The 25,026-nt window shown below is 49.0% G+C and overlaps 1 protein-coding gene across 4 annotated transcripts; it reads left to right on the forward strand.

Moving 5' to 3' along the window:
- Positions 1-765: 765 nt before the first annotated feature.
- On the forward strand, positions 766-24,463 carry rc3h1a (ring finger and CCCH-type domains 1a). Of its 4 annotated transcripts, none has more exons than XM_048976137.1 (20): positions 766-917; positions 8,303-8,721; positions 11,369-11,492; positions 11,619-11,858; positions 11,963-12,138; positions 13,299-13,499; positions 13,982-14,114; positions 14,214-14,332; positions 14,533-14,645; positions 14,737-15,009; positions 15,288-15,496; positions 15,596-15,990; positions 16,838-17,008; positions 17,090-17,245; positions 18,064-18,283; positions 18,367-18,460; positions 18,553-18,658; positions 19,159-19,320; positions 19,720-19,877; positions 19,970-24,463. In XM_048976137.1, the coding sequence occupies exons 2-20, from the start codon at positions 8,491-8,493 to the stop codon at positions 20,115-20,117; spliced, it is 3,429 nt and encodes a 1,142-aa protein (XP_048832094.1). In that variant the 5' UTR covers positions 766-917; positions 8,303-8,490; the 3' UTR covers positions 20,118-24,463. The 4 variants fall into 4 exon arrangements, with proteins under 4 accessions (XP_048832094.1, XP_048832095.1, XP_048832096.1 ...); XM_048976138.1 differs by having other exon boundaries at positions 767-917; positions 19,777-19,877; XM_048976139.1 differs by lacking the exon at positions 19,159-19,320 and having other exon boundaries at positions 767-917.
- Positions 24,464-25,026: the final 563 nt, after the last annotated feature.

Here is a 25,026-nt window from a genome sequence, read left to right on the forward strand (position 1 = left end):
TGATTAGGAATATCTGGTTAATTGTAATTCGTATACCGTAGCTAACGCGTTTATGGGGTTTACACTTTACGAATCATTTAATTCCTAGAAGAGACAAATAACTAAAGGTGTCGGAAGGAAACATGGCAAGGAAACCAAGTAAAACTGGCATAACTGGAGTTCGGCACATCAAGCACCACAGACTCGATTATAACTGCAGTTGATGGGGGTTTGCTCTTTTTTAAAAATCTTGTACGTGACACCCACATAAAAACATAATAGCTTGAAATTCTGAGTCATTACACATGTATAAGGATGACATATTATGTCAATTTAATAACACTTACGTGCGTATATTATCACACTAAAACCATACGCAATGAAAGCATAATAAATTAATATGCACGTACAAATCACAGTACTTGCGTAACTTTTACATCGATATGCGTTTGGTCCATTTCTACTGATCCATTTCCAGGGTTGCCAATTTTGGTCAGCTGGCCAGAGTGAGATTTTCAATTCGAGACAAGGCTGTACACGCGTTGACATGTATGTAACAGTTTTATTACCTTGTAAATAGTATGTAGGTTTTGCCAACTACCCCAACGCTTTTGATGTAATTAATTTTAGGTTTTTATGGAATTATACATTATTCTACCGACAGTATCACGCCAGATGCGTTAGAGCTGGCAACCCTGAATTTCTCTGGACCCGTCCGTCCAGGTACATACAGTAGCGACGTATGCCCACTAGGGGCACCCATCGGCCGTTTCTTAGACGCTCCGCCCACAGCCTCTCCCGCAGGCGGCTACGCTGAGTGTCCGCTGCGATCCGCTCTAGATCCCCGGCGGCCGCTGCACGGACGAGATGGCGACCGAGAGGCGACTCCGACGCTTCTCCGCCGACGGCTGAGGATTGACACTGTTCAATCGCATACCGTGAGTAGCCGTGGACCGGAATACCGCGAGCCCATCGGGGAGGACATAACCAGCCCGACTTTCGCTTTGTCTAGCTGGGCCGCGGGTGTCTTCCTGGTACCGCGGTCCAGTTTCGGCGAGGAATCTCGGGAGCCGCTAAAAACGGCCGGGAGCTGTTATGGTCGACCGGGGTGTTGTCGGAGTCGCCGGTTACTCAGCGTCTTTTCAGCGCTTACTGACCAGTTAAGGAACTTGAGCCCGCTGGGCTGGTTAAGCGGTTACTGCTTTCGGAAAAGTGGTTTCCACAGTTGAAGCAGCTGTCGATACTAAGCTGAACCCAGCGGCCTTTTGCGCTCCAGGCCCTTGTGAGCTGAAGACACGGAATTGTCCTGTCCGGATGGATGCTGCCCGGCTCCCCGCTTTGAGGAATATGCGTAACATTCATGGACAATAGTTTGATGTTATTTGGATGTTACTTAAAGGTTTTTGAGCGCCCGCTCTTCTGTTTCCCGGTGGGTAACGCACGGCTGGCTGTACTCCGGGGCTCGGGTAGGGGTATCACCACCGCCGCCCGCCCCGTACTTCGCTCCCTTCGCGGTTGCATATATCTTTTTTTAAATCGGGCTTCAGTATCGACGGCCTGATAATCGGCCATCAGCCGCGGAAACTAGACCGCCCGTTAGTCGAAGAGGCTGCGGCACTAGCGTCAGGTAAAAAGGAAAAACGTCGAAGACCTGTTATCGGGGACGGTTCTCCACGACCCATACGCCGCGCCGGTACTTTGGTGCCGCACGGCTGCATCCTCTTGGCCGCACGCCGACCAGGCCGCAGCCTCCCAACTCGCTTTGTTACCCCGGCCGCGCCTCGCCCGCCGAGCCCCGCGACGTGTGGGGCGCTCGGCGTTTAGTGGTCTGCGCTTCTTTGGTTTTATGATTTAATGTGTTTGTGAGTTTAATTGTGGCTAGTTTTGTAATAATTTGAGGCTGCTTGAAGCTCACGGCGACATGAAAGTTGAATCGGACGTGTGCCGTTTATCAGGACCGAAAGCGGGGTGTCAAGGAGGTAGGGTTCCCCATTGTCCCGTGCGGAGACGGCTTAGCTCGCTAGGGCCTTTCCCGGTTCCCTCCACCCCCATCCGCTTAGTGGGAAGGGTGGCTCCCGGGAGAGGCGGCCCAGCCCCCCTCCCCGATCTGACGGAGCTACTGTGCCGTTTGTGTTTCTTCCGGGTAGCTCCCGATCGGCTGCACGAGTATTAAACACATTTCTGTTTTGGCAAAGTATTCTGTCTTCATGATGTGATGGAAAATGACCACTGCACCTATTATATTAATATTACTTATGTTCTGCTTTCATACTTCGACTTGACATATTTAGTGTTAATGGGTTTTTTTTAACCAAAGCGGTGTTTTCTGTACGGTCTAATTTCTGTTAGATCCAGTTATTTTATAACCTGATAATAAATTTACCATTGCGTCTCCTTGACCGTATAACAGTATTGTTACTTTAAATGAAACAATTTGAAATACAACTTTCCAATACACGTTTCCCCCCCCCCTTATAAAAACATACACCATATTTGCCAATACATGCACCACAGAATCGGGCAACTGTCATCCCGAGTTTTATTGTATATTTCAACTTGAATTCATTACTACATTGTGTATAATTAGTGTATTATTAGTGTGAGCAGGTTTAAGGTGCCTTCAAAGCATTGGCATAACTAGGTATGGAAGTGGTTAGGGTGAACTGTGGAAAGGCCCTAGATCTTTATGATAGCAGATACTCTTGAGGTGGATTAAGCGTCCTTTGTAAAGAAAATGCAAGATGAGTCAGCCCTGAAAACATTTCCATTTGATTTGCTCTTGAATGGTTAAGTTTTAATTTATTAGTCACTAGTTTTTGTAACACATCGGTTTTATACTCCTAAAGCAGTGTGGGTTGTTATGCTTTAAATGTTTTAATGAAGTGTGTGTGCGTGTGGCACGCGCTGGTGGGAGGGGGTGTTTTACGTGTATTGTGGGCTCTGGATCAGAGACCCTAATTTGATAGTTTATTCATGTGAGTGGGTGGATAAAACGGCTTTTGATTTAGACAGGATGGCAAGTCAGTTTAAATTAGATTTTGAAAAAATGTATAATGCTGAATTCATTCAGAAAGGCAAGTTGAGTTTCCTTTAATTCTGCTCAGCTCCTATTTCATATTTGCCCCCCTCCATGTGCTCAGGTATAGCTCACGTTCTGGTCTCTGATTGTATTATGAAACTCTTTCAAAATAGGGAACAACACACATTGCATCTTTAAGTTCCTTGGAAGACAATGCAAACTCAAAGTGCGTTGGTCAGCAGAGTTGAGGTTAGCTGGTCGTGTCTTGGTACGGTAATTCAGCGTTTTTAGTTGTGGTGTAGGAATACCTTTCTTAGCAGAAGTCACTATTGCCTGTTTTGCCTGCACATCACACTCTTTGTCATTTTGTTGGTTATTCTTAGCATTAAGATATGATGTATTGTTGTAAATTTAACTTTGTGTGTATAAGTTTTTATTTGATGTACACGTCTCTTAATTACAGATGTAAGAAATTCATGACAAATATTTTATCCCAAATGGCAAACTCTGCTTAAAGACTTCTCTGCCATCAGTGCTTGTTGTGCTCTTTGAGCATGGGGCCATGTATGTGGCCAGCAAAAAGGTTCACAGCTGCCGTGTGTCCGAAGGTGGCCAGCGGTGTGGGCTTTGTGCGATCGCTGCTGCTGTTTATTTTTCGCGTCATTGACTCATGAATGAAAGCTGAAATACTGATGGGTAAATGACAGAAACCATGGGAATTTCAGAGACAGAAGGTTTTGGGATTTGTGGTTTTCATCTGTGGGGGAATTTTTCCATATGTCATATAGTAAAATGCTGCCTTATAGACACATTTACTGTTTTCGACATATGCAGCTGTTAAGTAGATAGTAAGCTTTTTTTTAATGGACAAAGTTAAGGAAAATATTTTGCTTGAATTACATTAAAGGTTGTTGTCATGCTTACTTTATGAGTCTCGGGATGGTGGGTGTTGCAGAGAATATTAACCGGCTTTGCAAGTCCGAAATAAATGGTTTGTAAAGTGACTTGGAGGTGAAGCAGGTTGTTGTCTTACTTCGGGTTACCCTGCATGCTTTGGGAACTTCCCAGTTAAGATATTTTTTTTTCTTGCTAATGATTGTGAATGATTGTTTACACGTCAGCTGTAGCTTTCCCGTCTTTTCCAATACCCTGCAATACTCAGAAAGAATTTAATTGACAAAGGTAATTATGGAATAAACAGGTCAAAGGGACGGGCCTTGAATTCTTGTGAATAATGAACCTTTAAATATGCTTGAGAATGGAGATGGTGTCTTCAGTCCCTTATGTAATGTTAACACTCTGGGAGCTGCAGTCAGTTTCAGGGTCCCGATTGACTGTAGTTTTCGGGTGAGAAGCTCACCTACGCATTTAGAACATCAGCTCTAAGCAGCATGTCTGAAAACTTCAGAAGGCTGTATCTGCCCTACCCTCAACTAACTTTGTGGTGAATCAGTATCAATTGTAAGAGTGTGGAAAGTTTCGCTCTTTACGCATGCTCTGAAGTTAGAATTTTTCTTTTTGTTGAATCTGTCTAGCTTAGAAATGAGCAGGATAGGATTTTGGTACCTAATATTTTTTTCCAAAAGCCTTCTGCATAATTATCATAAGTGGGTGAATGTGGGAGGCTGACATGAACTGCCAGATTAGTAGAGCTCAATACTGAAAGTTGGTACTTGTAAGGAAGTAACTCTTATTCGACAGTCTTATTACTGTCGAAGGCTGACAAATATTTGGTGCTGGATTGCAGCATTTTTAACAGTATCTGGCATGTGGTTGTAGCCAGCTTTTCTTGGCTGAATTTGCACTGACTTGCTCTTATTTTTTCTGGTGGCGTTTGTTGTTTTTTTTTCTTTGTTTGGTACGTGACGTGACCGGCTTTTGGCCCCTCACTGCCACGTAAGCTGACATAAGAGAGGAACATGGTTCGGGTTTTCCAAAAATAGCAGCTAGGCCTAGATCTGGCGATACACTGAACCTAATGAAACATGATCATATACAGCATTAAACTGCTAAAAGTTTTTTGGCTGCAGGAGAAACCTTGCAGCTTCACGCCCACCCCCGACACGAATGAATTTCCGTCTTCCCGTCCCCAGCCCGAGTCGACAAGCAGGGTACCCAGTGATTTTGACTAAGCCGCGTAGCTGGGCAGTCAGCTGGGAAATTAGCTGTCGAATAAACAGAAAATGCGTCTGCAGATTCACCGCCGGCAAGTTAAAAAGGCATGTGTATCTAAGTAGCATTTGCCTCCTGAGTATCTTGAGACATGCATTCTATTAAAGGTTTTTTTTTAAATCATCTTGTGCTCACAGTGCTCTGGTGCAGTGTTTTGTAAATAAAATTTCAGTGGGGGTGTATTGGTTCCAAAATTTATAAGTGATACCCTGTCATGGTGTTGATGTATAGTGGCTAATGGGCAATGGGTAATTGATATGATTTGACATTTGATTCATAAGCCCTGTTTGAGTATAAAGTTTTCCTGTAGCATCGGTGTGTACAGTTTCTTCTGCTGTTTGGAGTCGACGGTATTTACCTGTCCTTGATGAAAAGTAACCAGACAGGCTTCTCAAAAGATGGACAGAAGGCCGGGCAGGCAAGTGCTCTGTTTGGGATTCCACCTGGATATTTATAGTAATGTAACCCTAACTCTGTTGGCGAGGCCCATTCAGGCGAAGCAGCAAATTACTGAGGGAAGTGGGGGCCTGTGCTCTACTTGCATCACTGTTTGAATGGTAGCTTGAGAAGTACAGGGTTGTAGGTCTGCCGCTATGAGGTGCCAGATCGCAAGATCGCCTGCCATGGCGCCTCATGTAGACACTGATAAAGTGAGCTGCGCATTTTTTGTAAAGCTTTCCATATCCGCAAGTCTTAAAGATCAAAACAATCCAAGAACTTTTCATTTGTCATTTTGTTACAAAGGTCATCCCGTAATCGTTACTTGTTGATTTTAAGGTTTACTGTATTTCTAATGGAATGTGTTGTGGTTTGCTTTTTGACTAGACATTTTCAGTCAGATATTTTTGTAAGTGATTGGGTAGAACCTTGTCCTTTTGTTTTTCAGGGTTCTCACCTTGAGTCATATAGCCATCAACTACTTCCTGTAGTTCATCTATCGGAAACCTGCCGCTTACCTCTGCTTCAATCATGCTTTGTTCCATTGGGTGCTGGCAAGAAAGCAAAACATACTCAATCATTTGACTGACTACTTGGTTAGACCACGACTGTCTCGGGCTCAGTAGACTATACGGGCATCACTTACCATTCTACTTCGTGATTGTGCTACACGTAGTGAGAAATTCAACAGGCCCAGAGCTCGTGGTCATGTGACTTTGTTGGGAGGTTAGTGTGGTATGTGCGCTGCCCTGCGGTGAGATGAACAGGACAGTAAGGAAATGTAAACATGAACAGCAACTCGGGGTGGTTTAATTCTTAACTCGATCTTCCAGCTGCTTAACCTGGGGAGGATTCTGGGTGGCACAACACCTGTCCCACACTGGTAATTTAGAGATGCCTGTTAGGCTGATGTTATCCCTGTGGGAGGTAACCCACACAATACGGGGAGAACAGGCAAACTCCACACCCCGCACATGTGGGATTTGAACCCCTGAGTAGGGCCGCCATGATCACATTGCTATGTAATCGCGATTATACAGCACATGCGCAATAACCACCAGGGCTTTAGATGACGGGTGAAACGTTTGTCAGGATGCCGGGAATTTGGTACTTTAGCAAATTGTGGGCGTAAGCAAATGTCCGTAAACAGATTAGTATTGTGCGTAAGATGATATTGCGATGCATATTGTGATGTCCAAAATCAGTAGCCTGTATCAATTCAGAAATGTGGTCAGACTTATATTGTTGTTCCACTGTACACTAATGCATACCTTAAAATTCCTGAATTTTCTTGATACCTCCCATACTTTTCTCGTGTTGATAGTGTTTAATTCCCAGTGTCTCCCGCTTTCCATCCATGAAGGACTCACTCGCTTCTCTCTGCGCTTCATCACTGTGCTTCTCTGGTGTTTCCTATTTTACGCAAGCACTTCCTGTCCTTTGTCATAATGCCTTTTTGTCATAATTTCCTTAATCACTGAACTCTTTTCTTTGAAGCCTTTGAAAAGGTAAATAATTCTTTGTGGCTGGTCTTCTAGATCAGAGGGACCCTGCCTCCGACCTCTTGGTGATTCGTCAACTGGTGTTTGAAAGAGGAACTTCCACTTAGAAAGACTAGAGAGCCAGCCAGAAAATACCCTTGGTGTGAATGTCCCACTTAATATTTTGGCAGAGATGGATGGATGGATGTTGGCTGGCAATGCAAATGAGACTTGGGAATCTAGCTTGAGAGTGCAGAATTGTGTCAATGGAAAGCCAATTCCCCAAAGCACAGCTGAGCTGTGGAACTAGGAGTGAAGGCTGTGAAGATTGTCATAGGACATGCTGGCCCAGTGAATATTCTGCATTGCATTTGTCTCGTGAAGATGAGGTCCTCTCATTCCTTATTGGTTAGAGTTCAGTGACATTAAGGCCTTTAGATTTGCTATCATCAAGAATACTTAATACGCTGGAACAATTCATTTTATGACACATCTGAGTAATCTGTAGTTAGGACAAAAGCTGCTTCATTCCGTTCTGCAGTTACAATCTGTAATGTACCAACCTCCTTTTTACTTTGCAATACTGCTCAGCTGATTCATCAGTCTGTTTGCTGTTGTTAGACAGGTTTGTGCAGATGATAAAAGCCTGCAATTACAGCATGATTTATTGGCCTCGTAATTCCTTTCGACATTTCCGCGAGGCGCAGTCTCGGCCTGTTTGGTCTTGCTAAATCTCTCTGTTCGGTATGAACCCTAACCGCACAACTTGGGGCATTCTCCATCTTTAGAAGCATGTGGTAAGATTAGCTGAAGCACACCCCTTTCCCCCCAGCCTCATACAAAGCTTTCTTTTCTGATGCAGTTTAGATATCATTCTTTAAGAGTATGAATTAGACCTGTAAATTTTACAGTGGCTGTTGGTCGACGATGTACTCTGGTGTTGTGGAGGCAAGCTCTCTATCAGAAGTCCAATCCTCGTTTACACCCTGATTGTCCTCTGGTCAGCACTGTGGTGTCCGTGGCTCCCGGGTTTCCTATGATCGTAATGCCGGTGTTTGTCCTCTGGGGGTGCTGTGCACCTAACAGTTCACGCCTGCACCCAGCTCACTCCGGAAATGCCCAAGCTTCATTTTCAGTGTCTGCTTTATGTGGTTGAATATACCATGTGTGTTGAAGAAAAACATTAAGTATTTCCACTTTCTTTGTCTTTCAGGTTGTATATTTCACACTATGTGCTGAACGTCCAAGATGTCTGAAAATATTTGATATTTTGAAGATCTTTTTTTTGATTCCAGTGGAATCTAGATTTTTTTTTTTTTTTTTTTAAGTTGAGCACACAGACGTTTCAGGAGAAGAGATCCTAGGAGGCAGTGAGTGCCCCTGGCCCACCAGCCCGTTACAATGCCCGTGCAAGCCCCACAATGGACGGAGTTTCTATCGTGCCCCATCTGCACCCACACGTTCGAGCAGACCATCCGGCGCCCCATCAGCCTGGGCTGTGGCCACACCGTGTGCAAGATGTGCCTGAACAAGCTGCACCGCAAGGCCTGCCCCTTCGACCAGACGGCCATCAGCACCGACATCGAGCTGCTCCCCGTGAACACGGCCCTACTGCAGCTGGTGGGAGGACAGGTGAGTTTACTCCGTCCTCCTCTCTCCTCCCCCTTGGTGAGTCTCCACCCCCCGGACCCCTTTTCCCACTGATGCTGTGTGCCCGGGGTTGTGTGCCATGTCCCGTGAGCCCACCACACTGTAGGTATCGGCTGATCTTCACCTTCCAGGACCGTCATTTCCGGTCATTTGCTGGATCTTGTTGCGTTTTCCTAACGTGACCAAAAGCCATGGGAGAAATGACATCAGTGGTTTTCTTCGGAAATGCCGAAGACTCCTTCACAATAATAGCATCTTCTGCACTAAAGATGCAGTTTATTGTTTAAAGTATCCATATTGACTGTTTGCTAAAAGATCAAGATATCAGCTTCAATCTGATGTCAGTCTTTGTCAGTATTGTTGGGCAATATTTGAACTATTGATATTTAAAGTTAGCAGCATCAGAGCTAAATATACAACTACTAAAAAAATGGAGATGATTGTATTGAATGATCAGCAATTTTCCATAATGAAGGACAAGGGATTTTGTCAGCGCATTAACCATTAAGAAGGGTTGCCACTTTCAGTCTGAAGAAATAAAGGAGCCCCGGTATTATCAGGGCTCTATGGTAACTTTTTTTCCCAAGGAGCACTTCTTAAAAAAATAAATAAATAAAAAATTAGGAGCACCAACAAAAATCTGGGAGTGCAGTCAGTTCTGTTTTTCAAGCACCAGTTAATGCATCATAATACAATTTCACATACAATTTCACATTAAATGAACTAATTGTTCATTTAATAATTATTGGAGTAACGAGAGAACATTATTTGTCTCTTTTTATACCTTTTCGCAATAAGAGCGCCCATACCCACCTGTAGTAGTGATTTAAGGTGTACTTAAATATTCATTACACTGTAGTCCTAAACATTTTCCATTGGTTACTAATTTCAATCGAATGCATCTTTTTTCCTTTATCTCAGCCTTCAGTTGTGTGGCTATTAACCGTATTAAAAAAATAATAATTACATAAAGGGACAGGACACACTACTCCTCCCAAAACTTGGGGGAAAAAAATATGAAATTTAATCTGTCACTGTACAAAAAGATCATTTTGTCACTTGCTGCAGTGAGCCTAAATCTTTTTTCACATTCGCACACCAACATTTTTACTTGCACATGCACTGTAAGCCCTGATTATGGTGTAGGGAGACGATCGTGGCCTTTGAAGGTACGGGACTAATTGCGTCCTGTATTGGTTCAAAACACAGCACAGCATTTTATTTTACAGTACGGGACAGGTGCCATCTCTACTCAAAAGAGGAACCGGCCCTTGGGACAGTTATATACAGCATGCATACGATGTTTTTAATTCTTTACCTGGCCAGCAGATATGATTCTGTTTTCAACAGAATTAAAAAATTATGTAACGTCATTCCTCTGCAGCCGTTAACCCCCCAGAAAATGGCTCGGGGGTTAGCTGGGGACTGGTAATTGTATTAAACAGAAATTATGTCCTGTCAAGGAAAATTTCCAAATTGTCACACCACTATTCCATACCCTGACTCAGTATTTACGTTAAATGTAGTCATACAGTGGTTCCAGTATTTTCCTGTTCAGCTTGTCTGGTCTTGTCTTCCTCTTTCCATGATTGAAGTACCTTTGCTCAGTAGTGTCTTAAAAGGAAGAATCTGCAGACTTAAGTGATCAGCTTTATCACTGTGGGGGTGGGATGTAGGGTGGGTTGTGGCAGTACTGGTTGTGATTGTGGGACAACGCGTTTTCAGATCTACAGAGAAACACGTGGGTCGTTCCTGGAAGTGTGTGTTTGCTTTTGGGCGTGTGGTTGGAGCCCGCCTGCGTCGATTTGCCAATCCGGTCCAGCGAGCTTCCAGGCTGGGTGGCACGGCCATAACAGGGGCCGGCTCTGCCCCACCCTGCCACCTGAGCTCTGCAGTGCTTGCTGGGGCACCATGTACACAGACGATCACCTGGCCGGGAAGAGGAATGCTCTTCTCAGACTCGCAAGGGAGTTTTTTTAAAAATGACTCACTGAATCAGTTCTTTCCTGTACTCAGAAATAGCTCTGTGTTATCCTTAGTAATGCATTTTATTCTATTTAAAGCTGAGATATCACAATTTTCTATATTTGGGCCGCACCAGGAAAGAGCGGTTTACTGTTTAGTAAATCGCTGCTGTGTAGTATTGGATAACTTGCAGTTGCTTTCACATTAATATGAATGTAGCTTATGTATGCAGAACCGTTTAACAAGCAGGAATAGCGTGCGGTTTTCTATTATGTTAAACACATGGATCTTCCTCATTAAGGGGTAGCAGTAACTGCTGTCATGACACTCTTCTCAGTTCCCGTCAGGCTTGCACATGGTTTCCCTTAAAGGGCAGCTTGCCTGGTGCTGGCTTTTCCTCATTGTAGATGGTGCGTGTCAGAGGGGATCGTTCAGCCCCTTCCTGTCACTGCCGGAGGGGCTGTAATGGAGAGTTGAGCCCGTGCCGCTGCAGCAGACTTGGCTCTCTGCGGGGGCCTGGCCCTGCTTATGCTCTCTGGGCTTTATTTGGTAATTCACAGCAACATTGTGTCATTCCCCCCCCCCCCCCCCCAAATTCAGTCACTGTTTCAGAATTTTCCTGGATGTTCACTGTGACCCCCCCCCCCCCCCCCCATTACTGCAGGCCCCCAGACAGCAGCCTGTCTCCCTGCTGAGCGGCGCCGACGACACCAAGCACTATGAGGAGGCCTGCCACTGCGTGGAGGAGTTGGCCCTCTACCTCAAACCCCTCGGCGGTAGCAGCAAAGGTAAGCCCTGCGTGGGGGCCCACAGCACATTTGCCCACCCCTCTCATCTTCCTCCTCCCCCTTTGCCTCTCCCCTTTCTCGCCCCCTCTCTCCCTCACCCCCTTCTCTGGTCTTCTCCCCCTCCAGGCCTGGTTCTGAGCAGCCCGGCCCAGAGCATGCTGAGCCGGCCCATGCAGCGCAAGCTGGTGACGCTAGTGCACTGCCAGCTGGTGGAGGAGGAGGGCCGTGTGCGGGCCATGCGGGCGGCCCGCTCGCTCGGCGAGCGCACCGTCACCGAGCTCATCCTCCAGCACCAGAACCCCCAGCAGCTCTCCTCCAACCTGTGGGCTGCCGTACGCGCTCGCGGCTGCCAGTTCCTGGGGCCCGGTATGTTCTGGGAACTGCAGACTGGCCGCCGGCCCTCTGTCACGCGGCCGTATTCTGTCACCGTTGGCTGTGGTATGGTGCTTACGGCTCGTGTGTCCACTCAGCCATGCAGGAAGAGGCCCTGAAGCTGGTGTTGCTGGCCCTGGAAGATGGCTCGGCCCTGTCTCGCAAGGTCCTCGTTCTCTTCGTGGTGCAGAGGTTGGAGCCACGCTTTCCACAGGCCTCCAAAACCAGCATCGGGCATGTGGTGCAGCTCCTGTACCGCGCCTCCTGCTTCAAGGTAGAGCCCCCCTCCCCCCCTTAACCATGTCACGTGTTTCAGTCGGTGCTTTAAGGGTCAGGAGCTTCTGTGTCCCAGTGCTGTGAATGATTGTATTATGTAAAATTTTTTTCTTTGCGTTTGGGGAGTTTCTGGCAGCGTCTCACTTATCACATGTGGCTTCAGCAGTTGTGGTTTCTTCACCAAAAAAAAAAGGATCAATGAAACATTCATATCGCAAAATATTTAATGGCAGCGTTTATTTCCATGTGGAACCAAAGTGCCGCTACTCAAAATGTCTGATAAATTATTGTGCAAAACCGCACCGACCGGAGGTTGGTTAAAATAGCTTAAGTGAAGCAAAAGATTGTTTTTCCTGCCTTATACATTTCACCGTACTTCTCATCACTTTCTGTTTAGTAGTTGATTGGCAAGTTGTGGATTATGATGCATTTTTAATCCTACCCATTGAAGAAAGCCTCACCTAGTATTTCCAATTATGTGCACCCTTGCGTGTTCTCAACCCAAAGATAACTGACAAACGGATAACCATTCCAAACGTGGGTCCTGCCAGCAGGCAAGAAACTCATTTAGTTGCCAATTTACGGGCAAGGAATTAGTATACTCAACTTGATTTGTAGCTAATCACATGTACAGTATATAAATATATGTATTTTTTTTTTAGTTATTGCGCAAAAGAAACATGTCAGTATGCCCCCCCACCCCCCAAATTTTATCATTGTGCCCCTGGAGAGCTGGGGGTGGGGAAGCCTCCCTTATCTTTGTGGAAAGTGGCAGCATTAGTGAGGATTGATAGTCTGACAGACTTGTGTGTCTTGCTCATATTATAATGAATTCTCTTGTATTTGTACCTATATTTCTGTGACTATCTCAGAAAAGAGTGCAGCTGTTAAGCAGTTTGTCACCCTCACTTTCTACGCATCAGCTTGCCAGGTTAATAGCGACACAACTGAAGGCTGAGATACAGGCCAAATAAGGATGCATTCGATTGAAACTAGTGACCAATGGAAAATGTTTAGGACATGTTTACTACAGTGTAATGAATATTTTAATATTTACCCTGGTGGGGGAGGGTTCAATGTAGAGTTGGCTTCGTTAAAAAAAATTTGGTCAGCAGCCGCCACTTCTCAGCCATCGCTAAATGGCCACTTCGCTCACAGGTAACGAAACGCGATGAGGACTCGTCCCTCATGCAGCTGAAGGAGGAGTTCCGCACGTATGAGGCACTGCGCCGTGAGCACGACTCTCAGATCGTGCAGATCGCCATGGAGGGGGGCCTGCGCATCGCCCCGGACCAGTGGTCCTCGTTGCTCTATGGAGACCAATCACACAAGTCCCACATGCAGTCCATCATCGACAAGGTAGCTCGCCAGGCACCGCTGCAGTCGGATATGTCTGAAATTATGCAAGACCACCATGTTATAAAATCTAAATAAATCGCACCCCTAGCACAATGCATAGCTTTTTTCCTGTGATACCTTTATGTTTAAGCCAGATCCCCCACTGAATCAAAAACAAGTCTAGCCTTTCTGTAAGAACTAGGGAGTTGAGGGCTGGTGGAGTTTGCAGGGCGTGCGGTTTAAAATGACGCTCTGACCCGCAACACTCGCTAGGTGGCGCCGATGTCAGGTGCCACTCGGCAGTTCTGCTTTTTGCAGCTGTGCATCTCTGGGGAGGTTTGGAGTCAGGACAGATTGTAGGGGTGGGGAGATGAGTCACCGGCTGACTTTTGAGGAACACTGGCGGGGCTCACAGCCACACTGCTGCCCTGGTGGCTGCTCATTTTGGGGGGGGGGGTTGCCCACGTTGCACACTTATTGTTTATCTCTGTCTGATTTGGCAGCTCCAGACACCAGCATCGTTTGCACAGAGCGTCCAGGAGCTGACCATCGCCCTCCAGAGGACCGGAGACCCTGCTAACCTGAACCGCCTGCGGTCTCACCTCGAGCGTCTGGCTGACATCGATCCCAGCCCAGGTGAGCATGCAGGCCAGGATGAGTGGGAGCAGCAGAGAGCAGACATGCAAAGCCTGAATGGGCAACGGGGTGTGACCTCACCGCTGCCTTCCTGTCCAGATGCTCCACCCCCAATATGGGAGCAGCTTGACCATGGGTTGGTGGCAGTGAAAACTGTGGTCCATGGCCTGGTGGACTTCATCCAGAACCACAGCAAGAAGGGGAATGATCAGCAACAGGTGAGTCACCTTCAAATGTGTGCCGTCAAAAACGGTTTTACCGATTAGACTCAGGTGGAATGTAATTATCCATACCATTATATACCATGGTATATGGTATTCTGACTGGCTGACGTTTAGCATTTCCGACAGCTTGATTTTAAGTGATCCTTGATGCCAAATGTGATTGTGCTTGTCACACTCGCACGCCTCATTTGCAGCCATCCCAGCATAGCAAGTACAAGACCTACATGTGCCGGGACATGAAGCAGAAGGGGGGGTGCCCCCGCGGGGCCAGCTGCACCTTTGCGCATTCCCAGGAGGAGCTCGACAAGTGAGTAGGCAGTCTGCTCGATCATGCCTGCATGCTCCCCTCTGCAGCCCATCGCGGAGCAGGCAGTCTGATCGTACCTGTCTGATCGCAGGTACCGCAAGATGAGCAGGCGCCCCCCGGCGCGGCGCCCCCACTGCTCATCCCTGGTGCCGGGCGGTGAGTCGGTGCTCCCAGATGAGGACGAGGCGGCCCGTGATGCTCTGGCCCGGAAGTCGCCCGGCTTTAGCAACGGTATCATAGCAGCGGGGACCGGCTCGCCACTGCCACAGCTTATATCGCGGGGCCCCAGTTCCTGTGACCCAGGGCGCAAGCCGTCCAGGATCGACGCCGGCAGCCCTGTTGCCCCGGGATCGCCCCCGGACTGGTGAGAAAACTGCCTCTGTTTCCCTTTCCGTTTTGACCCCCTCTTCCTGGCTTCTCAATCTTGGCTTTTCCTTCTGCTGGTTGAGGCCGGTGTGTTCTTACCCAGGTGGCTGAATTACAGCAGTAATTACTGCAGGAGGTAGTGTTCCGCGGATTCAAGGTCATCCTCAAGAGTTTGGCCTCCATTGTCTGGCTAGTCATGCCTTTGCTCTAGTGCGATTGCTCCTGTCTGTTTCTTGCCACGGGCATTGGTATTCAGGCTCAGGTTTCTCCTCTCAGCCTGGATCCCGTCCCCAAACCGCTGGTGACGATGAACCACCACTTATCGAACCAAAGGCTGGGAGGGCAGACCCTCACAGGCCACCGGCAGGTGCCCCTGGTCCACAGGGGGCCCCCCATGTACCCGCAACAGCAGGCTGAGGTCATCTACCCTGAGCCCCGGCCTCCAGGTTCTGCAATGCAGTATGACTCCTCCCATTATCCCGCAGGTAAGAGGCCAGCTGCCAGCCCAGGGACTTTCCTTAAGGTGACCGAACCCTTCCCATATAAATACAGCTTTATGTGTGTGTTTATATTCTCCACTGCAGGAACCCCCTATCCCTACCAGCCCTCCCCATATCTCCCAAAGCGCTACATCCGCAACTCCTCACAGGCCAGCGAGCCAGGCCTGCTTCCCTACCAGGACCCCTACGCAGGACCCTATGTGTCGGAACGCCAGTATACCACCCCCCAGTCTGGGCCTCAGTTTTCCACCATGTTCCACCACTACGATGCGCGGCGCCCACCCCCTACAAGCCAGTCCTACCTGCCGCGTGACGACCTGGTCCGCATGAGTCCCGGCCCTGTTGATGTCCCCCCACCGCCTCCTCCCCCTCCCCCTTCGACGGGATCTGCATACCTTCCGGAATCTTCCCGGGAATTGTACCCCTCGGATACATACTGCCCCGTGGGGCCTCACATTCAGGTGCGACCATGGGTGAAGGTAAGAGACCGTCTGCTTTATTCAAGTCCTGAACAATACAAATGTGAGTGCCAAAAGAGCAATAGTCACGCTTGGACTGGCTCTGTGCCGGCCGGCCCGCGAGCCGATTGGCTCTGTGCCGGCCGGCCCGCGAGCCGATTGGCTCTGTGCCGGCCGGCCCGCGAGCCGATTGGCTCTGTGCCGGCCGGCCCGCGAGCCGATTGGCTCTGTGCCGGCCGGCCCGCGAGCCGATTGGCTCTGTGCCGGCCGGCCCGCGAGCCGATTGGCTCTGTGCCGGCCGGCCCGCGCGCCGATTGGCTCTGTGCTTATGGGCCCAGTAGGAAAACACTCTAAGCTTCTTAAATGTGTGGCAGGGTATTGGCCATTTTAAAATTCACAGAGATGAATGTGAAATGTGTCAGGGGATGGCATGTAGCGATGTCTGGAGGATGAGTAGATCATACTTGGAATTTTATTATGAGCTAATGGTAATAAATATTGTTATTCATACCACATAAGTGCTAATGAGGGTCATGTGACAGGAAACAAAGTACAAGAAGTGTCCCAATGTGTCGCGTCTCTCATAATCTGGTGAAGATGCCAATGCTTAAATGCAGCCCATAATTATCTGCTAGTTTGCTCCATGGTTATTTGACCTATAAACCGAAGGCTTTATCAGCATACTGACTACATAATTCACTCCGAAGATAAGCTTTCAGGTACAACTTCAGTCATGTTTATGTCAGTGTCTCAGGCCATTTCCTACATTCTCAGTTCCCTAAAGTCCCCATTAGTCTGTAATATGGCAGGCTTATAGTGGGAATACTGGGGGACTGGTTTGACCCCTGTGGTCCTCTTCCCCTGTCAGCCCAACCCCCTACAGGACCCCTACAGTCGGCCTCAGCAGAGCCTGGGTTACTTGGTGCAGAGACGCAAGGAGCTGATGGCCCAGCTGGAGGAGAGAGAAGTGATCTCTCCTCCGCCCTTCGCCCCCCCCACAGCGCTGTCCCATACGTTTCCCAACAACTATCAGCGCAAGGTGAGTCGTCATCGCTAAGGTCGTTGTGTAGGTCGCCAGAGGAATACTGATGTGATCGTGCCCCCACCCCGTTTGTTTCAGTACATTGAGGAGAACTCGCAGGGCTTCGGGAAGTGTCCCGAGGCCGACTATGAGAGCCAGTACTCCCCCTGGTCATGTGACACCATCAGCTCCTACATCAGCACCAAGGAGAGCAAGTCCAAAGAGAACTTGACGGCCAGCGGCATGGAGATGATGGTGAGTGAGGAGCGTGGGTTTCTGCTTCTCATAAACAAGCCGCACGTTCATTTGGCCACGAACGGGAGAGTTTCTGTCTAACTGTTTTGAAATGCGTGTATCTAAGCATTTCAAAATGTCCAGCCTTGTCGTCAAACACATTTCCTAATTATGTAACGGCCTCAAATGGAGCTGCCGGTGGTTCCTGCAGCAAGCGGCAAAGTTTGTGTGGCGAGGGTGGGTGTGCATGTTTGTGGGTGGGGTCGCCGCATTTTAACGTGGCAGCAGCCCCATGCTGATGCCTGAGGGTCTGCAGGAGGCTAAAGCAACGTCTGGACCCCTCCTCTGCTCTTTGGCACGGACTCGCTGGGTGAAGCTGCTCCCTTTGACTGTGAACCAGCAGCAGGGAGGTGAAGGTTATCTGCGGCTTATCTGCTGTTTGCTCTGCCGTTTTCCCCCTTTCGCTCTGCTGTTGGCCATCCAAAGGTCTCTCCCTGCATGGGAGTTTTTAATCTCTACGCCCATGTTGGCGGCCGTTGGTTCACGCAGTTCAGTTCGCTGAGGATGGCGGCCCTGTGTTTATACCCGTTTCCCGGTCTTTAGCGTGAAGGGCGCATTTGCCCTTCATCTATGTCGTCATGTCATGCCAGATAACATCACGTGTGATTCCTGCATTGCTGTGTTTGTGACAGTAACGTAGCGGCGTGCCTCTAGGTGCGGGGTGTCTTCGTCCGGCTTTAGCGGATCCTGGCCGGTCTCGTGCTGGTTCTGCCCGTCAGGTTGGTGGGCAGTTATTCGGAGGGCTGTCACTGATGGCTGTTCTGTGCCCCCGAGCACAGAATTCGGACAGCAAAGGCTTGAGGGAGCCGGTGATAGACCTGCAGCGCCGGTCGGCTGAGGCCAAAGACGACGACCCCATCATCCCATTCGGGCCGCAGCCCACGGTCTCCCGATTCGGGGCCATCTCCCGGACCTCCAAGACGGGCTACCAGACCACCGGGCCCATCCAGGCCATGGCTTCCTCTCAGGGGTCGGCCGCGAAACACCTCACGTTCGCTGGTACGGCTGGATCCTTCCTGCTCCTCGTTCTCTGTCCGTGTGCGAGTCGTGCTCTCTGATGTGTCCCTGCCGCTTCCTCGCAGCCGACTACACCTACGGGAACCACGGAGCCTGGGGAGGCAGCGGCTCTTACGCTCAGCACCAAAACGTCGCTTCTCAGGGACACTTCAGTGAGCGGTAGGGGCTGCTCCGCTTACGTCGGCCATGTCTACAGAGCCTCACTGCCCCTGGCCTGTTAGCCTTAGTGCTCCCCTCTCTCTCTCTCTCAGCCCCCCCAGTCTTCCCACCCCCACTCCAGACCGGGAGCTGCTGAAGATGGAGCTGCGGCAGGTGAACGAGCAGATCAGCCAGCAGACGCAGATGCGGGGTCTGGAGGTGCGTTCCTTCCAGCTGGGTGCTTCGTGCGTTTGCCGGTCTGGAGCCCAGTATCCAGTGCTATGGGGAGGTCGTCTATGACGTTCCGAAACGGGATCGGCAGGCACACATGGAGGCTGGCAGCTGCCTTTGTCACTTTAAATTACATTGCGTTAGTGAACAAAGACCCCAAAATCTCCATCTAAAACCAACTTGGTTGATGCTGATGATTGTTGCTCAGGGATGCTCTGCTTCTTACATGCTGCCTGTTGAGTATTAATGAGTGAGGGGGGTGGCTTTCCCTGCGCGGGTCTGCCTCCTGGGCTGCACTTGGCTCGCGGTTGAAGTGTCGGTGCCTTTGCTGGTCGCCTGTGTGAGTGACCTGTGCCCGTTTGCTCGAGACCATCCAGCATTCATACCTGCGGGCCTTTCCTTCCACACTGCTTGTGCTGAAGTCTGGGACTCTCTTTATTCCCCTCTGTGGGCTCCTTGTGCCCCCGCTCTGCCCCGCCCCGCCCCAGGCTGCCAGCAACACCCTGCTGCTGCAGAGGGAGGCAGGCCCGTTAGCTCCTTCCCCCGGTCCCGGGGACTGGCCTGCTGGAGGCCTGTCCAGTGAGCAGCTCAGCCTGGAGCTGCACCACGTGGAGCGAGAGATTGGCAAGAGGACCCGGGAGATGGCGCTGGTGAGTCGGCACCGGGGAGCGCAGAGGTGCTGGACCCAGAGATGCGGGAGGGAACTGGCCGCATGTCGGAACCCCGCGCTCACGGCCACTGGCTCACCCGCCTTTCACTCTGCTTTGCCCCCTCTGCTGTGCGCTCGCTCTCTCTCTCTCTCTCTCTCTCTCTCTCTCTCTGTCACCTGCTTGCTGCCTCCCTCCCTCCTTCCTTTTTCCTTATGACCTCACAGCTGCCTGTATACACTGTATGTTTTATCTTGCATGTCTGAGATGTCGCACCATGAATGTTTCTCAGCGTGTCGCCTCTCTAAGTTCTGTTTGACGGGTGGGGGGGGGTGTCACTGAGGTCCTCATGCCTTTGCCTGCCTGGGTGACATGTCACCATCACCCCACTCCATCCAACAGACGATGGTATCGAAAGCTAGCAGGCGAAGCAAGTGCCGACTTGCCTCTCTCCTTCAGGAGAACCACCTGTCCCATGAGATGAAGTTTAAGATGAAGCCCTCGGAGAACGGGCAGGCAGAGCACGACGGCCAGCGCGAGGACGTGCCCCTGGGCCTCGGGTGAGCAGCCGGAACCCCGGCACGCCCCCCCCCCCCCCGGCTGTGGTCTCTGTCTGCCTGACTGACTCCATTGTCCTTCCCCCATTCTGCAGTGAGGTCTCCAATGGCTCGAGCAGCCTGCCCCAGGACAGCAGCGTCTCCTCCCTGGCCAGCAGGACGTCCTCCCTCAGCCTGGCCAGTGACCTGGGGGGCGGCTCCTCGGACCTGCAGAAGAATGGCGTGGTGCACTCCTGCTCCTAGTCCCTGGTCCAGCGGCCTCCCCCCTATGCCAACCCTCGCTTTACAGCCCGCTGGCGGTGACGATCGGCAGTTCCCCCCCCCAGCCCCGTTCACCATACCCGCCCCCCGTTCCCTCAGACCCGGTGGCGTCTCTATGGAAGGGAGGCCTGGAAGCTTCCGGATCCCCAGCCTCAGCTGCGAAAGGCCGTTTTAGGCTTTCAGCAGCTGCAGAGTAGACCTGCCTTAGATACATCGTCGAATTGGGGGTCACCGCTTGCGTTATATTTGCATATGGGGGTGGGGTTATGTAAATGACCTCTGTGGATTTAGACCGCAGTCATGCAAGTGCACAGAAGCCTTTAGAAGAAAGCAGCATCTGCAGTGTATTTCATATCTACTTTTTGTTCTATGAATGATTTTTTTTTTTGAACTCATTGCATTGGATGGTCGTTCGCTAAACTGATATTTAAAGTATTTTTAGGTTATTCAGAAAGCCGCCAGAATAGGTCAAACTAGAAAACAAACACGAGGAAAGTGAAGCTTGTAAGCAAATTTCTTGGCGAAGTGACGTGTTCACCTACTTGGGTGTTTGCCGGAGTCACGGCAGTAGTGGGGGTCTGACACCTGCAAAGGCTACTTTCTCCTGTGGTTACTTGTCAGTCCCGAATATGCCTGACTTCTGGTTCGAAGCGTTTGAGGGTTCAGTTTCTGACAGCAGGGGAAACCCCGTTCAGGGTGACCCTCTTGGGGCTCATGTTGCTGATTAGGGGGGTTTACTCTGGCACAGGCCTTACCTGGTACCTGTGTTAACAGTTTTGTTTACTGTTTTTTTGTCTAAAAAAAGTGACTTCGAGGCATTTGGAGAATTTGTGGGGTTTATACAACATGAATGTTTTTAAAGTTACAAATTAATGTCTTAGTCTGTTTTCCGGTATCATTGGACTACACTGAAGGCCTCTGGTTTCCAGGTTGGGCCTATGTTCTCCGTGGTTCCTCCGCTAACTGGGTGCCGTATAAAGGAGCTGGATGGGAGGCTGTCCTCCCTGTTTCATACTTCCACAGTAACTCTGGGTCGCTCTGGGTGTAGGGCCACCACACCTCCTGTAGCATCCACCTCTAGAGAGGCAGAACAGCCAGAGAAAACTACTATTTCATATTGAATTTGAGCCGTCGCTGTGTTCGGCGGGACTGGGAGGGAAAGGCCGTGTCGTGCGTCTTGGCATTCGAGCCTTTGTTTCTCGTTTGGTTTTATTGCAAACTTTTTGTATTAAGGAAAAAATATATTCCACAATTTTTAGGCGCAAACCTCCTGTTGACAAAATGGTGGACAGATCTGTCTCTCAGAACCCAGGCTGTCAGGGGTGTAGCAGTGACGCGGGGACGCACTGGGACATTCTGTTATTAAGAATGCCCAGTTAGGAGATCTCGGTGGAAACCTGAGCTGCACGCCAGCGGCCCTGCACTGCTATGTTCACAGGAGTTCTGTGGCCTCATTTTGTCAACAGGTGGAAACAAACGTTAAATTTAACGTTAACTTCTATGAAGTTGTTAAAGAATGTTAATCTCTGCGCTGGGAGGTGTCTGAGGGAGTGTGGTGGGACCAGGGTTCCCCTTTCACCATACACTGTACCCACTGGGTCTCTGAAATTATGCTTGCCAGTACTTTCCCCACAATTTAATGACCGTCTTCCAGGAAGGAAAAAGATCTGACTTCCAGCAAATCTTTAATATTTTTTAAATGATATATTGCTGTGGAAATACTTTACATTTTATATCCCAAGAATTTCACATTGTTTAATTACAAACACCTGATACTTCTGTTTTAATCTAAAGGATTTTTTTTTTATACAACTGTTGTCCGGGAAGTAAAAGTAACATAAAAAGAAATCTAAGCTTATTTCACTGCTGAGCATTTTTCCGGCAAATGTTATGCTGTGGCACCATAGATCTGGATGCCCAGAAAAAGGCTGAAATTCCTAATCTTCCCATGTCTTCTCATGCCCTGCTCCAGTCCGGGAGTCTGACATTACTGGAGAAATCAGTCGAGTGTCTGCAATATTCTCCAAAGGATTTGTTGGCTTTGTACAGGTTGAGCTTCATAGCGGCTGTGGTTTTCTCATTCTGTCTGTTGTACTCAAGAGATCACAGCTGTACATAAAACCATGGGGGATCCTTTCCAGGAGTTAGGAAAACTGGCAGTGTAATCCATCTGTTCCACATTAATAAGAAATATTCCCACAAAGAGGAAAACGGGAACCCCCCCCCCCCCCCCCAAAGAATAATGCAAGCATACTGAAGTTCTGGCTTTATGACGGGATTATAATTCTTTTTCCATCCTGATGGCTTTGGTCAGAGCAGGTTTGGACAGTAGCAGGCAGTGAGGATAGTGGAGTGTAAACGCAGAATGTTTCTCCAAGCGGACGCTCGCTCCTAAGCTTGTCTGCAGACCTTTTGGTGGGTGCTTGCTTGCTTGCTTGCTCATTCCTCGTATTACTTATGAAAGTACTGTAAGTCCCAGGACTCTCTCCCCCCCCTATATTTTAAGAGAAATTAATATCACCTTGCATTAGTCATTCTTGACATACTTGTACTTCAGATATTGTGAGGGTCACCATGATGTTAAGGTAAATGTCTGCGTTCTTCACTGTACCCCCCCATGCAGTCACCCAGTAGGGTACGGGGCTTTCGGTTTGTTCAGTGCAGGTTGCCTTGGGTGAGGTAGTGCTCAGTGATTTTCAGTGTGTCGCTGTTTGGCAGTTCTCTGCCTGCCTTTGTTGGGGGGGATGGGGTCGCTTTCAGGTCTGACGTGAGGATGCAGGGATTCCCAGTGGCGACGCAATTCCCTCCCCACATTGCCGCCTTTTCTCCTGGTCTGCCTCCACCGTAACACGAGTAGACTGATGTACATTTTTGCTACATTAGTTGTCTTAATTGGCACATCCACCAATGCCCTTTGTACGTTACTCCTTTTTGGTTACTTTGTTTACTTCTCTATACTGGTCTTTGGAGACGGTCTGTGATCTTAAAGCACCTACTATGGTGGAACCAGTTGATATATGTGTACCGTTGCTTAATACATTTACAGTTGTGTTTATGCTCGTGAAAGAGTTTCGGACGTCTAAGCAATCGCCAAGATTGGGCACGGAAGAGCCTTGACAGACATGGCCGCCCCCCGGAAGGCCGGCTGCTTTCTGCGAGCCGCCCCCATCCCATCTCTAAGCTGCTGTTTCAGCACCATCCTTTGGGTTTCAAATTCTGAAGCAGTGACCTCCCTTGTCTGGCCTCGGCTGACTTTCCTTTCGGTTGTGTGCCTGACTTGTTCTTCCTCCCAGTTCAACTTTTCCGGTCTTGAAAGTGTCATGCACCCCTGTGACGATTCTCCATTTGTTACCTTTTAACTAATGTGCTTTTAATCCAGTCGGTGCGAGAACAGGCCTCACTCCCAACATTAATATCCTCTCTCGTTCGGCCGCGCGGATCCCTTCGCGTTTTCGACGTGCCTTTCTCACGGGCCGATGGCGATTCGTTAGTTTGCGTTTCGTTCCCCGGGGCACAGCACTCCAATGCAGGGCCGCTTCCCCATTTGCTTCGAGTCTGCATTTATATTAAATGACCTCTATGGATCGGTAACGCGAAGATCTGTCAGAGAACTGCTTACCAATGCTGAGCTGATTATCGCTTACTATTTCTAAGGTGAAGATCTGCCTTGGCAGCAATTACAATGTGTTTATGTGGCTGTTTTTTCAACTGCTCAGAAAAAACCATTGGCATTTTTAAAAATTGGTCTTTTTTCCAGTATTTAATACCTCACCGCGACTCATTTAACTAGGGTTATATAAATATACCTGCACATAATTCTCATTTTTATTACCTTTTGAAGTTTGCAATTAATTCAGGGATTAAAGATTTTAAAAAATGTTTTGTAATTAAAAATGTGTGGGAATTTGAACATGCTTGAGTTTAAGTCCTCACGTTGCTGAGCAGGTTTTAAGTGGTTTAGCAATTTCTAATTTTTGTATATATCTTACTGGCAGATGTAACTGAGCACTGGATTCACCGTTCATCTTTAAGCCCCACCCCACCACGGAAAGGCTGCGGTCGGCACCAGTTCTTCCTGAACATTGTAACTATGTAGCTCCGTGACGACGTCTCGTCAGCGATAAGCCAGATTCCTGATCCTCCTGACTCTCAGGACGCTGCCTTGATCATTGATCCCTGATGGAAACACGTTTGAGATTCACTCCATTTTGAAAATGGATTCTCTCCTGGTCTCACTGCTTTCACTAGCCACGCACAGACACACACAGCTTCCCCGCACCGGTCACTCAATCTGGTGAGCGGTCTGACAGGGGTGCCCCCCCCCCCCCCCCCCCCCCCCGGAAAATGGTTTGAGGAACAGTGAGATTGGTTATCCCACTTATGCTCCTGTTTTCTCAGTAGTAAGATGTTCTCTTAGGACAGGCAGATGGGAGGGGGAGGAGGGGCATAGCACAAAGGGCACATTGTAGTAGCAGTGTTGGGTATCGTAGTTTTAGGTCAGTGTTTCTTAACCCAGCCCTCAGGAGCCCCTGTCCGGTCCACGTTTTTGCTCCCTCCCAACTCCCAGCCAAACGGCCTACCTTTTTGGTCTCAACTGGGAGTTAGGAGGGAGCAAAAACATGGACTTCTGGGGGCCCACATGGGCCGAGTTGGGAAACACTGTATTAGGTCATTCACAGGACTTTTGGAGGAGTCTATCCACTCCAGTTCCTGCACTCCAGGCACGCCTGTTGGGAGTCCGCGTCCTCCAGTTGAGTGTCTGTGTTCAGTCTCAGACTGGCTTCGTCGTCACAAGATCAGGCTGTTCTTGCATAGTTTTGAATTTTACTCCTAACACTGGGAAATGTAATTGCTGTTCGATTACTCCCATGTTGTCTTGTAAAAGATTGCT

The sequence above is a fragment of the Brienomyrus brachyistius genome, chromosome 15 (assembly GCF_023856365.1).
Source record: "Brienomyrus brachyistius isolate T26 chromosome 15, BBRACH_0.4, whole genome shotgun sequence".
NCBI classification, from domain to species: Eukaryota; Metazoa; Chordata; class Actinopteri; order Osteoglossiformes; family Mormyridae; genus Brienomyrus; species Brienomyrus brachyistius.

What these genes read in the sequence shown, in the direction of transcription:
- rc3h1a (XM_048976137.1), top strand. Translation starts at nt 8,491, where the DNA reads ATGCCCGTGCAAGCCCCACAATGGACGGAGTTTCTATCGTGCCCCATC. An exon ending in CTCCTCCCATTATCCCGCAG is followed by an intron (nt 15,497 to 15,595) that starts GTAAGAGGCCAG and finishes TCTCCACTGCAG; the next exon opens with GAACCCCCTATCCCTACCAG. An exon ending in GGACCCGGGAGATGGCGCTG is followed by an intron (nt 19,321 to 19,719) that starts GTGAGTCGGCAC and finishes TCCATCCAACAG; the next exon opens with ACGATGGTATCGAAAGCTAG.